The 14,826-nt window shown below is 43.2% G+C and overlaps 1 protein-coding gene across 10 annotated transcripts in view; it reads right to left on the bottom strand.

The window, feature by feature from the left end:
- The window catches only part of PPP4R1 (protein phosphatase 4 regulatory subunit 1), a 63,801-nt gene extending 49,169 nt beyond the window's left edge, over positions 1 to 14,632 (bottom strand). For 2 of the 10 annotated variants that reach the window (XM_027068483.2, XM_027068484.2), the window contains exons 1-2: positions 13,952 to 14,099; positions 13,698 to 13,742 (exon numbers count right to left, since the gene is read on the bottom strand). In XM_027068483.2, the coding sequence (XP_026924284.1) occupies positions 13,698 to 13,742; positions 13,952 to 13,958 (52 nt within the window). In that variant the 5' untranslated portion in view covers positions 13,959 to 14,099. Of the gene's footprint in view, positions 1 to 1,186; positions 1,903 to 1,933; positions 2,030 to 13,252; positions 13,663 to 13,697; positions 13,743 to 13,951; positions 14,261 to 14,508 lie in introns of those variants that run through there. The other 8 variants (XM_053205480.1, XM_053205481.1, XM_027068486.2 and 5 more) reach the window with 7 other exon arrangements.
- Positions 14,633 to 14,826: the final 194 nt, after the last annotated feature.

Here is a 14,826-nt window from a genome sequence, read left to right as displayed (position 1 = left end):
ATACTATAACTTCATGCTAATTTCAGGCTCACTCAATAAGAATTTTGAATGTGCTATTCTTAAATCTCAAATTCTCTCAGAAGATGTTTCCAGAACTACCCTCAAAAAATCAACTTCCTTTCCTCCTTTACGATCATACATGTATTTGATGAACTCTATAGCACCGTGTCAGAGGAAGCAGTACCAGCAGCCAGGAGGACAAAAGCAAGGGAGAAGTTTGAATAGTGCACCTGACAACCATTCTACTCTACAACCACATATATGCTTAAGGGCAGGAGAAAACAGGGCGCCTGGGTGGCTCAGTCAGTTAAGCGTCCCACCTCGGCTCAGGTCATGATCTCACAGCTCGTGAATCTGAGCCCTGCGCTGGGCTCTGTGCTGACAGCTCAGAGCCTAGAGCCTGCTTCGGATTCTGTGTTTGTGTCTCTGTCCCTCCCTCGGCTTGTGCTCTCTCAAAAATAAACATTAAAAATTTTCCTAAATTAAAAAAAAAAAGAGCATGAGAAGACATAAAAGTCCTTCAGCTGTCCTTGCATGCTTCTCAAAATGTAGCATCTCACTACTGCTGTCTGGATATATTTTTCCAACAACACTGCCTTTAAACACCAATGACCTCATTTAGGACTCACTACAGAAACAGTAACATTACAGTGGTGGAGGGAGAGTGAGGCCATGTATACCATACTTTATGTGCAATATAAAGGTAATTAAGCACAATTCTGACTAGGTGGGTTTTTTCCTGACACACTGATCCTAGAATTTAAGCCTGCTATTCTCTAAAATGACTCTGTCAAACTTCTTCAAGAGGTAGTTCCCTTTACAGTCTTCACCCCAAGAAAAATAATCCGTCCTATTTCTCTTTCACTCTCGTGACCCCTGTCTTAAAGATCGGCAATAACCTGACAAAATTAGAGGGCCCTTCTTAGATTTATTGTCTTACTTCTCTATAGCACTTGACAAGGCTGACTCCATATCCCAACACCCTCCTCTTAAATTCTCTTTTCTTGGGTTCTCAGGAAGTACACAATGCTGAGTATTTTTCTACCTTTCTAGACTGTTCTTGCTTGCTTCTTTCTGATTTCTTTACAGAAGGAGTTTCCTTCTAATTTTGTCCTCATATTTTACACACACGCGCGCACACACACACACACCCCTCCTCCCCTTGAAAATCTCCTTCATTACTTACAATGCAGATTACCTCCAGAGTTCTCCTGCCATGACCCCCAGATCCATATTTGCAAGTACTTCATAGAATCTCCACCTCAATGTCACATTTGTTCTGAAAATTTAACTGTCCAAACAAATCTTATAAAAACCAGCTCTTCCTCATGACTTTCTCCCCAATAACCTTGAGTTCTCAAACATGAAGTCTTCAGTTACCTTTTTAACAGTAACTTTCTGGCTTCCATTATCTAATCAGTTTCTAAGAACTATAAATTCTACTTTTACAAAGTATCCTGTATTCCCACCTCCCAGTTCCCAACACCCTAATTCAGAGGCTCTGATGCTTTTTGCTGGGAGTAAACCAGGGCATTTGAACCTCACAAAGGGACACAAAGATCTTCCTGGGAATAAATCAGACGGATGACTTTAAGGGATATTCCAGACCCCAACTTCTACGAGTACTTCTTACAAAAATATGCCTAGTGGTTTAGATCCTAAGGCTTTCCCTTTTACAATCTCCCATACTCCCACTGGACAAGGAAAGAGGTATCTCTCAACTCCAAGGCCACTGTGTTACACTGCCCCAAGGCTGGAAAAAACCTCCACTGTCAAACAAAGGGACCCACTGAGATAATGCTGAAAGTGTTAAGAGATCAACTCTCTAAAGACTGTAACAAATACTTTTACAAGTCAGCATTTTTCAATCCTTTGCTTTCAAAAAACTTGAAAGGCTGATAGATCATTAAAAACATAATTAAAAAAATTTTACCATATGAGTTGGACGAAATTAAGGAAATCAGCGACACTGTTAAAATCCTTTCCATCAACTTATTTATGTCAACAAAACTTCTCAGTGCACATAGGTCTTAAAATAAAAAATAGAAATCAATGCTAAATATTGTCTCATTCTAGCAACAAATTACATTCATTCATGAATACGTAACTTTTCAAAAGCTCCATCCATTTCATTTGCCCATTCAATAAAATTTTGTTTACCAAGTGTTTACCATAATGTGTGATTTATTTTGGCTGACCAAATGAGTATTAATGATAATAATGGAATAATAATAGCTGAAACAAAAAAAATTTTAGTTTTCTGGCCGCAGGAAATTAAAATTTTCCATTTCTCTTTGTATACATATTTTTGATGCAAGAAATGTGGTTATCAGTGAAACTTTCAAGTGTAAAAAATTATATTAGGGTAAAATTTTGTGTAAGAGATGGAAAGAGATCAAGAAAAAAAAACAAGGTAAAATTCCCAATTTTATTCTTGAAAGTGGATGGATAGTGGGTATCAAAGTGCTGTGCTATGTACATTCCATTTTTAAAAGTTTTATAATCATTACGTGTACATATTCATAACTGTTTTATTTCAAAAAATACTCAAACTTAAAAATGTATGAGATGGAATTTTTTAAATTATTTTAGGAGGTATACCGTAATTAAGTTTGAAGACCACTGCCCTCAATCGTGGACTTCGCATCCCTCACCCGAACCCGGCTTCCACGGCACAGCCACTTCCACCTTCCTCGTGCTCTACTCTACTCCATTCCCTGCACTCCCTGCCCTTCCCTTCCCCCCCAACACCCCCAACTCGCCAGAAGGCAGCGCGGCCAGGATGAACCTACAGCTCTGGGGGCTCCAGGATCTGGCCAGTCTATTTTCCTCTCCGGCACACAGCCCACGCAGGGGGCCGTTTCCGGTCGCAGGCCCCGCAGCTCTCCCGCCTCGTGTGCTTACGTTTGCCCCATTTCTGCCATTCATCCTCATCCGAGTTTAAATTCACCTACTCACGAACACCATCACGAAAGCACTTCCCAGTCTTTCTAATTAACATCTCTTCCTCCTTTGAATTCCCCAGTCTTGGGTGTCCCTGCTTTTATTCTGCCAGCAAGAGTAGTGTTGGAGCGGTTCTTTCTCCTTTGCCTTTTCCTCTGCCTGCCCCCGGCCCCAAATGTAGATAGATTCCCTGAAGGCAGAGACTGTCTCGTTAATCTTTTTATTCTCTAAAAAAGAGTCTAAGGCTTCTCCTGAATAATGTACATTCATTAATATTTGTTAGTGAAAGAGAGCCCACCGGGATACTTCAGGGGACTAGGGCACTTCATCCCGGGGCAAAGGTAGTGACAAGTTCATTAGCATATTAATGCCTCTAAGAAGTACCATGCCAGAGAACTGGTTAATTTGTGTGACTGGACTTTCACCAAACTTCATCATAACATCCTTCTGTTCACCATACAGCCTCTAATAATAGCCTTTAGAACAGAAAAAAACAGGGGCGCCTGGGTGACGGTTAAGTATCCTACTTCTTGATCTCAGCTCAGGTCATGCTCCCTCTGGCTCATGAGATTGAGCTCTGCACTGTCAGCGCTTGGGATTCTCTCTCCCTCTCTCTTTCAAAAATAAATAAAAATAAAACTTTAAGGAAAAAAAAAGAGAGGAAAGCAGATAGTGTGTCCTCCCTTCTCCCCTTCAATTTTTCCATTGATACTGCTTAGACCACAAAACTTACCAAATTTTGTTTTTCAATTCTTTACATCTTAGAAAATGAAAATGAGACACTCCCTAGAGACTTAATCATCTTTATAAGACTTGCCTTAAGGCGTGGGCTTTAAAATTAATATTTTAATAAATAACCCAATAAATAGGGAGGAAGGAGAAGCTCTTCTCTGCAAAGCAGACTGCCAGCCAGTAAATGTAAATTGATCCAAGTAAGAATCCTGGCCACATTCTTAACACTAACGGGTAAAAGTCTGTTTGGGAATAGCATATTTCCTCAGTGTCAAAGTATTCCTCTTACTAATTACAAAAGAACAGAATCTTTAAGTGAGAAATTTTGCAGACATCACCTTAATCGTAGTGGTTAAAGAATTACCACCACCAATAACAGACAGCTGACATCAGGTGCCTCTTGAGATAAAGCACTGAGAAAAAAAATCACAGTATTTCTTACATAGTATTCCTATCTTCCCCACAACCCCCCCCCCCCAAAAGCATAGCCTACATCAAATCATGAGGAAACAGATAAAACCAAATTGACTCTTCAAAAACCGCAGTATCATGAAAAATAAAGGCCTTTAAAGAGACATGACAAGGAAATGCAATGCTGGGGCCTGGACTGGCAAGACAGTTGCTATAAAGAACATTATTAAACAAGAGGTGAAATCGGAAAATGGACTACTTATTACATATGTGTATTGTACTGATGTTACATTTTCTGAATTTGATGGCTGATTATGAGAGAACGGCCTTGCTCTTCAGAGATCCAAGCTAAAGGTCCGGATTTCTACAATTTATTTTCAAAAGGTGCAAAGAAGATTAAGAACAATGTACACATTACATTGTGTGTGTATATATATCTATATATATACACACATGTATATACACACACATATGCATATGTATAAACACACACGCGCGCGCGCACACACACACACACAAACGTATAGAGAAAAATAGAGCAAGCTGGCAAAATGTTAACAATGGGTGAATGCAGGTGAAGGGTTTGAGGAATTAACTGTAACAGCTGTGCAACTTATGCATAGGTCTGACATTTTTCAAAGTAACACATTTAATTTGAAAATAAATTTCATTATTTGACTGCAAGTAAGGTTTTATGGTCATATTTAGTTTGGCCAGAAGAACCAAGGCTCACCTCAGCAAGTATATGCTAAAGGTCTGCTGTGTGATGGCACTCTGCTATAGGTAAAGAATAAAAATGTTAGAGACTCTGGACTTACCAGAACAATGCAGGGGCAGCAAAATGGCCAGTAGGTTAAACCAGCCTACAGTCTGTTTTTGTAAATAAAATTTATTGGCACACAGCTATTGCCCATTCATTTACATACTGTCTATGGTTGCTTTCACCTTATAAGAGCAGATCTGAGTAACTGCAAGAGACCATGTGGCCCACAAAATTTAAAATATTTACAGTCTGGTCCTTTACTGAAACTTTCCAACCCCTTGTAATGTAACAGACATGCACATAAGTCATTGCTTGGAGGAAAAAAATGAATTAAGACAACAAATTTGAAGGACCATATAACTTAGTCCTCGTAAATACAGCCTCAAGCAACAGGTATGCCGTTTCAAATTTGTACTTTGTGACAACATAATGTTTATCAGGTATCTTTCCTTTAAACACAAAAAGTTTACTAAATCTTTAGCAACGATCTTTATTAACAAGTCATTTTACACTGAACTTAAGAATAATTTCCTGAAGTTCATTCTATGACATTCCAAAAAGCATTTTCCTAAAGTACACATATAAATAAAACAGCAGTGTGTTTATCGACTGTCAAATTAGTTACAAAGATCATGCTTCCTAAACAGTATTTGTCAGAGAAGCAATGTGGCCTGTCGAAGCCCTTCCAAGTGCGGATCTCCCATACATTGTAGATGCGCTGTTTGTTCCCTTCAGTCAGTAAACATTTTCCTTACGGTCTTACTAACCCAATTACTTTGGTTAGTAATCCTTTTTTCCATAGGTAATCCAAATATAAAACTTGACCTAATCTAGGTCCAAATTACCACCAGTCTCTAATAGAGTCTTGAATTTGTCTGAAGTCTTGAAGTTATTTCTACCAAAAACTAACTTGATTTAAAATTTAAATGTAAATAGGGGCACCTGGGTGCCTCAGTCAGTTAGGCATCTGACTTCAGCTCAGGTCATGATGGCATGGCTCCTGAGTTGGAGCCCCGCATCGGGCTCTGTGCTGACAGCTTGGAGCCTGGAGCCTGCTTCGGATTCTGTGTCTCCCTTTCTCTCTGCCCCACCCCTGCTTGCTCTCAAAACTGAATAAACATTAAAAAAAAATTTTTTTTAAACGTACATGTAAATATGACCTATCAAATCTGACTTGGACTATAAATTCAAAGCACTATAATAAATTTAAATATAAATTCAGATTTTAAAATGGCCTCTTCAGGTGATTAGCTAGAGACAAGATGAGACACATTAGATCTCATCAACATTCTTATCAACTTTTACTCCAATGACTGACTCTCCCATACATGGGTGCTTAAAACACACACACACAAAAATGTATATTTTGTAAATTATACCATGTTCATGGCAGACAGGAGCAACTTAGGACAAAAATTATTTTACCTACCAGACACCTGGAGCATATTACTACCTTCACATCCTCTAGAACCTTTAGGAGGTTAAATGACCTACATAAGTGATAAATTAAGGAAAATCAAATTGGAAGGCAGTAAGAACACAGTAGTAAAATAAAGTAAGAAAGATTGTGTCACACAGGTTTATTAACCTAACACTTTCAAGTTAGGTGACTGAGCAAATTATTTAACCATCAGATAAGCCTCACTGGATACCACTTTTGTAACTTTGTGGTTACTACATACCTCACAGGGGAATACTATAAGCAAGGTTATAGCACAGTGACCAACATCAGTATGAAAATGGTAAGTTAAAAAAAATAAACAAGATCCAGAAATTTCTCCCACCTCCTGTTTGCAGTTAAAGAGCTATGTTAGACGATGTCTAGGAAAAGAATATCCAAACCTACCAGATCTGAACTGTATTCTAACCTCTGCCACCTTTATCTAGGAGACCCCAGGCCTAAACTTTCTATTGCTTAAGGGACAAATAATTACTCTGCCTTCTAGCTCTTGATTTCAGTAGTTCTGGGAACACTGGCTCACTAGAGGTACAGCACAGCTCAAATTTTAAAAGTTTATATGACCCTCTAAATGATAGAGTAAACCAAAATAGAAAATTCAACTTTTGTTCACCAGTATTCTTTTGCTACCGTAAAGAGTGACCCAAAAGGGTGAAATGTGCTTAGCAGGATAAAAATAAACAAGATGTTGTTTCTGTTAATTTGGTGATCAATATGAAAGTGAATTGAGTAGTCATTCAAACGTGCTTTATTGCAGTAGAACCAGCAAGGCAAATGTCTAAAAAATTTAATCATTTATACTTTCATTATTTAGCACACCTTACCATAACCTTAGAGTCCTTCTGTTCATAGATTAAAACATCACACTTCAAGTATATGCCTTGTGAAATATTTATAGTTAAAATAAAATGACACCCGGGATATCTTTAAAGCACTCTGGCTGCCTCCTCTGTGCCTCCCCCCAACAAAAGCCCAGATGTTAAAAGGGGATAAATGAAGGTTCAAGCTAAATGGTGGGTATATGATGGCTCATCGGCCATAGGTTTGAAATTTCTCATTAAAAAAAATGGCATTCACTTAAAATAAAAATCAATGTAACTCATATTAAAAAAACTAAAAAAGAATATCATAGATGCAGAAAAAGAATGTGACAAAATCCAGCATCCATTCTTAATTTCAAAATAAGTTCCCTGAGTTTACTCAGGGAAGTTTCTCAACCTGATAAAGGGCATTTGTGAAAAACTAAATGGAACATCGAAATTCAAAACTTCTCCTCAAAATATACTGTTGAGACTGATAAGACAAGACACCGACCAGAATATTTGCAAATCACATACTCGAGAAAGGACTTGTGCCTAGAATATACAATTCTTATTAAGAAAATGATCCAATAAAGGAATGGGCAAAAAATTTGAACAGATACTTTATCAAAGATATCTGATGGTAAATGAGCACATGAAAATAAAAGCATTATTAGTCATTAAGGAAATGCAAATTCAAACTACAAAAAAAAAAAAAAACCTCTGTATACACTTAATAGGATCGCTAAAATGAAGACTGGGGGCACCTGCATGGCTCAGTGGGTTGAGCGTCCAACTCCTGATTTTGGCTCAGGTCATGATCTCATAGTGGTGGGATCAAGCCCTGCACAGGGGCTCCATGCTGAGTGTGGAGCCTGCCTGGGATTCTCTCTCCCTCTCTCTCTGCCCCTCACTCACTGACACGTGCTTGATCTCTCTCAAAATAAATAGACATTAAAAATAAATAAATAAACTAAAACGAAGACTGCCCGCACCAAATGCCGGCAAGGGCGTGGAGCACCTGGAACTCTTCCACACTGCTGGTGGGAATATAAAATGGTTACCACCGCTTTGGAAAAAGTTCCTGAAAAAGGCAGCCAGCCATTCCACTTGCAGGTATATACCCAAGAGAAAGAATGTATATGTCCACACAGAGACTTGTCACAGCTTTATTTGTAACAGCCAAAAACTGGAATCAATCCAAAAGTCCATCAACCTTTTACAGATTGAGAACAGCTGAGAAAAGTGAAGGCACTTACTCAAGATGATAAGTGAATGCAAAGCAAGGGCCAGAATCTGAACACAGCAGACGTAACATTTACAAAACCAAGAGCTCTCTCCTGGGCAGAGAAGCACATACCGAGATGTATTCCAGGATTACAGCATGATAAATGCTCAACCACCACTGAAGCTGACATCAATTAGGCCAGAGACCAAGCCTGCCGTGGAGTCTGGGGGTGGGGGGTAAGGAGCTAAGAAAGCTTGACCGAACAGTTAGGAGGATCAGAGGATGGATCTGGAGAAGGGGGACCTTAGGTGACCCGCCAGATGAAAGATCTGCATAGAAGCACCCTCTTCAGAACTTACAGGGGATACAGGCCCTACAACCTTCGCAGCCCAGATTCCACAGGTGTGCCACCTATTCCTTCCAAAACATCCCGTCAGATTCATGTTCAGATACGAAGTAAACGGAAAATACCACTTTAATTCCAGTCGAGGGACTGCCCACCCTACCATGTAGCTGCTGGCAAAAATTCTTTGTCCTCAAGAGAGAAAAATCCCAAATTCCAAAATAGAAGGCAAACGGAGGAGTGAAGAGTTTAAAATATAAATTCTTTGTTTTGATGAGAGGAGGAACTGAGGCAAAAGGGCCAGAAATAATAAATCAGTGATCGAACAAATGTGGTAGACTAATGAACTTTACCTAGCTAGGGCTATCTGTGTTTCATAGGCAGAAAGAGCAAACATTTTTTTTTTTTATTGCAGCTGCAAGCCCAGGCAGCTGACATGCATATTTACAAAAGGTTTTCCTTTTTCCTTCTTAAAGAAAAAAAAATTCTATACAGAATTCTTACCCAACACATCATTAACTGATTCTATACACATGAGTGTATCACTAAAACCATTTTTAAGCATGCTTCTCTAGGATATTAATTATATTACCTCCAAATAAAGATTTCTCCTGTCCAGTCTTGTTGGTAACAATCAAAATATGTTACCAAGTCTCATGACTCACTCTTCCAAATCCCCATTTAACAACACTTCTAAATATCATGACTTTCAAGGGCACCTTCCTAGAGTTTGTTTAACTGATTCCCTGGCCACTACACAGCCCCAGTTTTTTGCTCCTTAATCCCTTAAGTGCCAAGGACTTTAAGAATCTTATCAAAACTAGTTTTCTTTTCTTTTTTTTTTTTTTTAACTTTTACTTATTATTGAGAGACAGAGACAGAGCATGAGCAGGGGAGGGGCAGAGAGAGGAGGAGACACAGAATCCCAAGCAGGCTCCAGGCTCCGAGCTGTTAGCACAGAGCCCAATGCAGGGCTGGAACTCAAGATCCACGAGATCATGACCTGAGCTGACGTCGGACACTTAACCGACTGAGCCCCCCAGGTGCCCGCAAAAACTAGTTTTCAAAAAGTAGTCGGAGGGCCCAGAGACTCTTTGAAAGAAGTACAGCCCAGGCAGTTATACCCAAGTGGTTCTGGATCCATCCTTAATTCACTCTAACCCAACAGTGCCCTCAAATCTGAAAAATACAAGTAGTGTGAAAGATTTCCAAAACTTCCTCAAACATGAACAACAGCTCCAAAAGCTCTTCAACATCATGCTAGTTACAGCTGAAAAAAAATTAACATAAAGACTAAACAAGCTAGATTACACCCAAGCTTCACTTGAATGATCTCTCTTGGTTAATTTAAACCATATGCAGATGCCAGATTAATTAATCTTCAAGGGTATCTGAAGCAAAGTTCAAACAAATTGCCTATACGACAGGCTTGGGCTGCTCAATGTTGTAAATGGGCAAATTAAGAAAAGACTACTTCATATACAATATTTAGAAGCAGGAGGCCTACCTTAAAACTCTGGCCAGTAGTTAAGGAGTTTCATTTCTTCAGAAAATAATTTAGCCTCTTTGTGCATCAGGTGACTTACTAATATCAGAATACCACAGCCTACACCTCCCAGGAGTGCTGTGAAGAATAATCTGTGCAATAAAGCTAACTCATCCAATCTGACTTAAGTCCTATCTCACCTATTTTAGAAACCTAGTAAGTTACATTTGGAAATGTAAACCAAAACTATATCTTTAGAAAAGTGACAAAAGAAACTTAAAATCTCTCTCTCTGAAAGTCTATGTGTGATTTTTGCATTGCCTGCCATTATTCAAGGAACAGAAAGGGTTTTCCCAGCCTGAAGTCACTCTGCTGAGATACCTATTCAAACGTTGAGTCACTGGCTTGCTTTCACTTTGAAATTCAAAGTATGTTTCATGACGCAGTATGGAAAGAATTACTTTTAACCTAAAACAAACTTAATTTTAATAGCACGGAATGATTTTACCTTCATGACCTTCTGCTATGTACATACAATGCACCATCTTTCACATATTAGGATTTTGTTTCTTTTTCTCTAAGGACATCAGCCAGGTCAGTCTTTGACCAACCCTTTTCTCATTCTACCCACTTTTCTATGAGCTCTGTACAGACTTTGGGGCTTAAAACAAATCAGAAGACCTGACTCTTATCAAGGGTTGGCAATGCCCACCTTTCAAGATCTAGACCCTACCCAGGTTCCCTCCAAGTCTCCAAAGCTGCAGATCACCTGTACAGTAGTATTTGCTCTCTTCTTAGTCTAGGTTCTGCATTCAGGAAAGGCAACCAAGATTCTAGAGTTTGGCCAGAAAATAATTTCTTCCCCATCACAAAGACAGACCTAGACCTAAGCTTGGCTGAAGCGGCAGGATCTGGTTCATAACTCCAGAGGCGGGCCTCCAGACCAGTATTACTTAAGACAGAAAAATCAGGCTCCTAGGATCTGTTCTAGTCGTAAGGGCAGCCCCATGCTCCATTCTCTCTAACATCTCTGGTCCTCCACCTTCCCCAGGATGTGACAAGCTTTCTCAGCTTCTCCATACTTCTCTTACCTTTGACCTAGGCATCACAGCCAGATTTCCCCCTCATTCTTTCCCCCTTCATAATAGACAGCAAGTGGTCCTTCAAACTGGCCACATGTTCAAAGATTGCTCCTAAATATTCTGGATAGAGGTATCAACTGTAAAGACCTTAGCAACTGAAAAAAAAATTATTCTAAAAAAATCTTTAATCAATTTATAAATATGCAAGTAAACTATTTATGCCTTCAGTAAACTATGTCTAATATTTTATCCTAAATTAAAACGCACTGGGAACGAAAAGAACCTTTAAAAAGTTAATTGCAAGCATTAGCAGCATCTATAAATGTATTTATTCTGTACTGTAATGTTCAGCATCAGTATTTCCTTCTCTGCTTTCTTTTAAGCTTCCCTACTCTTCACTCGTAACCACCACCACAAAATAGTCACTTAATCTACCAGGTACTGTTCTAAGTGCTTTTTCTGCATTAATATACGTAAGGTTCTAAACAAGTCTTAAGTAGGCAATACTTACTATGCCTATTTACAAATGACAAAACTTAAGCATACAGAGATTAAGTGAGTTGTAGGAGTCTGTCCAAAGTGGCAATCCCAAAACTGGAACAGAACAGTCTGGCTCTAGAGTGTTGTGTATTAACCACCGTGTTATACACTGCCTTTGAAATCTTCATTATCACATTTATATTAAAATTGCTTGTAAACCACTAGAGGGCATAGATTGTGACCATCCTTTGCAGAGCCACATCCTCAGTACCCTGAAGAAGTCCTGAGAGGCTCATGAATAAATCATTGTTGAGTTCTTCACAGGTGTGCTTTTCCCCTCTAGGCTAGGCTCCTTTATGGTCAATGAGGAAACTGACACCATGGCTCATCCTCAAAGAGTGCATGACACCTAAGTGAAAATAAAGGAATGTGCAGAAGTTGTTGCGCCACACATTCCTACCAAACACCTGCTGAAAGACAGATCTTCTCCTTAGTCTTGAACCTAATTAGGTAAATGAGAAGCCCCTGTTTGAGATAACAATCAGAGCCACCTCTCCAATCCTAACTTTGCAAGCAATCGATAGGTGCCTTAAATAACCTTATAAACTTACTAGCAGGCAGGTAGGTGGCCTAATGTAAAACACTAAGTGAAACGTAAAAGCTGTCCTTCACTACATTAGCACTGCACCCTTTAAGAGCACTTCTTACTTAAAAAACAAAAACCCAGAGTAGCAGAAGTTTGCGTTTGAGTGATTTGCGTTAAAAATAATCACTCTTTTTCGAGAACCCTTGTGAATAAATTCCTCTTACTTCACTCAAAACTCCTAGGAATTTAAAAATTAAGTTTAATTTGGCCAAGGGAAACCACATTAGACGATGCTATGGATTAACTACACAGTATTTTAAAAGAACAATTGCAGACTGCAACCATCTCTGAGTTACTTACCTAGGTATTAGCCACAGTAAATCTCAGCATCAGGCAGGCTTTCCCCTAAATACACCACAAATTCTACCAGGGTTATCATTTCAACCCAGAACAATTTCCAAATTATCTTCTGATGCTTAGAAAAGCACACACGAAATAAACAAATTCCTTTCTAAAGATCAGTTCCTTCCTGACACTATTCTGGAAACAGTGTCAAAGTTTTTCTCTTTTTTTTTTTTTTTTTTTGCTTTTTTAAACAAAAGACTCGACTCTTCTGAAACTCCCCTTCCTCAAAGAAAAGCTGAAATTGTAATATTTAGGGAGGCCTGGGTGATTCGCGAACATTTGCATTAAAGAAATACGCTCTGTTAACCTCGTATCTCCAGCTAAGGCCACACCTTCGAGCCTTCCCGTAATCCACAAATCACAGGGGGGTGTCGAGGCAATCTAAAAACTGTTAGGAGTTGTAGGGAAATTACAGGTATGTAGTCTCCACATCGGCAGAGCCGGGGCAACCAAACCGGGGCGGCGGAACGCGGACCAGGCTCCCATACGGCTGGCTGCTGAGTGATACTTGAGAGCAACTCTAAGTAAACACACCTTCCTTCTCGGAGCCTCTTCCTTCCTGCGGGGAGGCTGGGGTGGGGGTCCGCGGAGGGCCCCCACCGGGAACAAGCACACCCCAAATTCCCATCTCAAATCTGGGCCCCGCCACTTTCTCCTCCCGGAACAGACGCCGAGCGGCCCCCCGAGCCCACGGGCGCCCGGGTTGGGGGGCGGGGGGGAGATGATGCGAGGGTGGGCGGCGGGACAGAGCCCCAGCTCGGGCGTTAGACAGGGCATCCCTCGCCGCCCGCGGACCCGGCGCGCCGTTCCCTCCCCGAAGGGCAATGCTCCCTCAAGCTCGCGGCCCCGGCCGGCCCAGGGCCACGCCTCACCGAGCCCCGTCCCCGCCGGCCGGGCCCAGGCCGCCGCCGCCCGCCCTTCCTTCCCGGCCGCTCCCCGCCGGCCGCCGCCGCCGCGACAGCGAGGCGGGAGCACTCACATCCGTCCGCGTCCTCCTGCAGATCCTCCTGGAGCAGCGAGAGGTCTGAGCCGAAAGGAGAGAAGAAAGGCCCGGTCAGCGCCCCCGGGACCCGGCGCGCCGCCCCGCCGCCCGCCCTCCCGACCCCGCGGCGCCTCCCCGCGCCGGGACCCCGCGCCGGCTGTGACTACGGGCGGCGGTGGCGGCGGGCGGGAGGGCGCGGGGAGGAGGAGGCGCCGCCGCCGCCGCCGCCCGGAGGACAGGGGGCCACGTACCCGCCATCTTGTGGTCGCCCCCTCCTCCTCGGTCTCCCGGGGATCCGGGGCTACATGGAGCGGCGCGAGCCGGGGAGCCGGGGAGCGCGCGCGGGAGTGGCGGCGAGGAGGAGGGACGGGCCGGCGGGGGCGCGCGCGCGCGCGCGGGGCGGGCCGAGGGCCCGGGCCTGGGCCGCGAGCCGAGCGGCTCCCGGACGCCGGGGGCGGGCGGGCGCCGCGGGCCCCGGGCCTCGCCCCGCCTTGCCCGGCCGCTCCGCGCGGCTCCGGGGCGGCCGGCGCTCCCTCCCCCCGCCTCCCTCGCTCCTGGCCCGGCCCGGCGGCGCGCTCACACCCACGGCCAGAGGCGCCCTCACGCCGAGCGCTGCGACGGGGGCGCGCAAGCTGCCGCTGGCCCGGGACCCTGCGGCGTGTGCCCGGAACCGGGCCCGGGCGGGGCCTCCCGCGGCCCGGCCCGCTTTATTGGGTCACCGGCCTCGCCCACCGCCTCGTCGGCCTCTGCCCTTCTTCGCGGGAGCGCCGTTCGCCGCCCCGCGCCCCCTCCCCAGGGCTGCACGTACGTCGTCGGCGATCCGAGGCCCGGCTGAGGCCGAGGGTCCCACCCTCCGGGTGGAGGAAGCGCCGCCTCCCCGCGCGCAGGGGGCCCTCGCGAAGTGGCTGGTAACAAAGCCCGGGGCCCGGCTGCACTGTGGTTGAGTGACAAAGTCATCGTGGTGCAGCCCGCTTTCCCACCCAGGCGCGGTTAAGACTGAAGCACAGGTTATTGCCCCCGTGTCCTGCCCATCCTTCGCTGACAAAGCGGGAAATGCTCCAGCAGGAGCGCAGGCAGGCCTGGGTTCAGATCTCCATTCTGCCATTTAACTTAGGTGTGTAACCCG

This window comes from Acinonyx jubatus, chromosome D3 (genome assembly GCF_027475565.1).
Source record: "Acinonyx jubatus isolate Ajub_Pintada_27869175 chromosome D3, VMU_Ajub_asm_v1.0, whole genome shotgun sequence".
Lineage (NCBI taxonomy): Eukaryota > Metazoa > Chordata > Mammalia > Carnivora > Felidae > Acinonyx > Acinonyx jubatus.
Note: the sequence above shows the minus strand (reverse complement) of the source record. Positions and strands in the feature narration are given on the sequence as shown.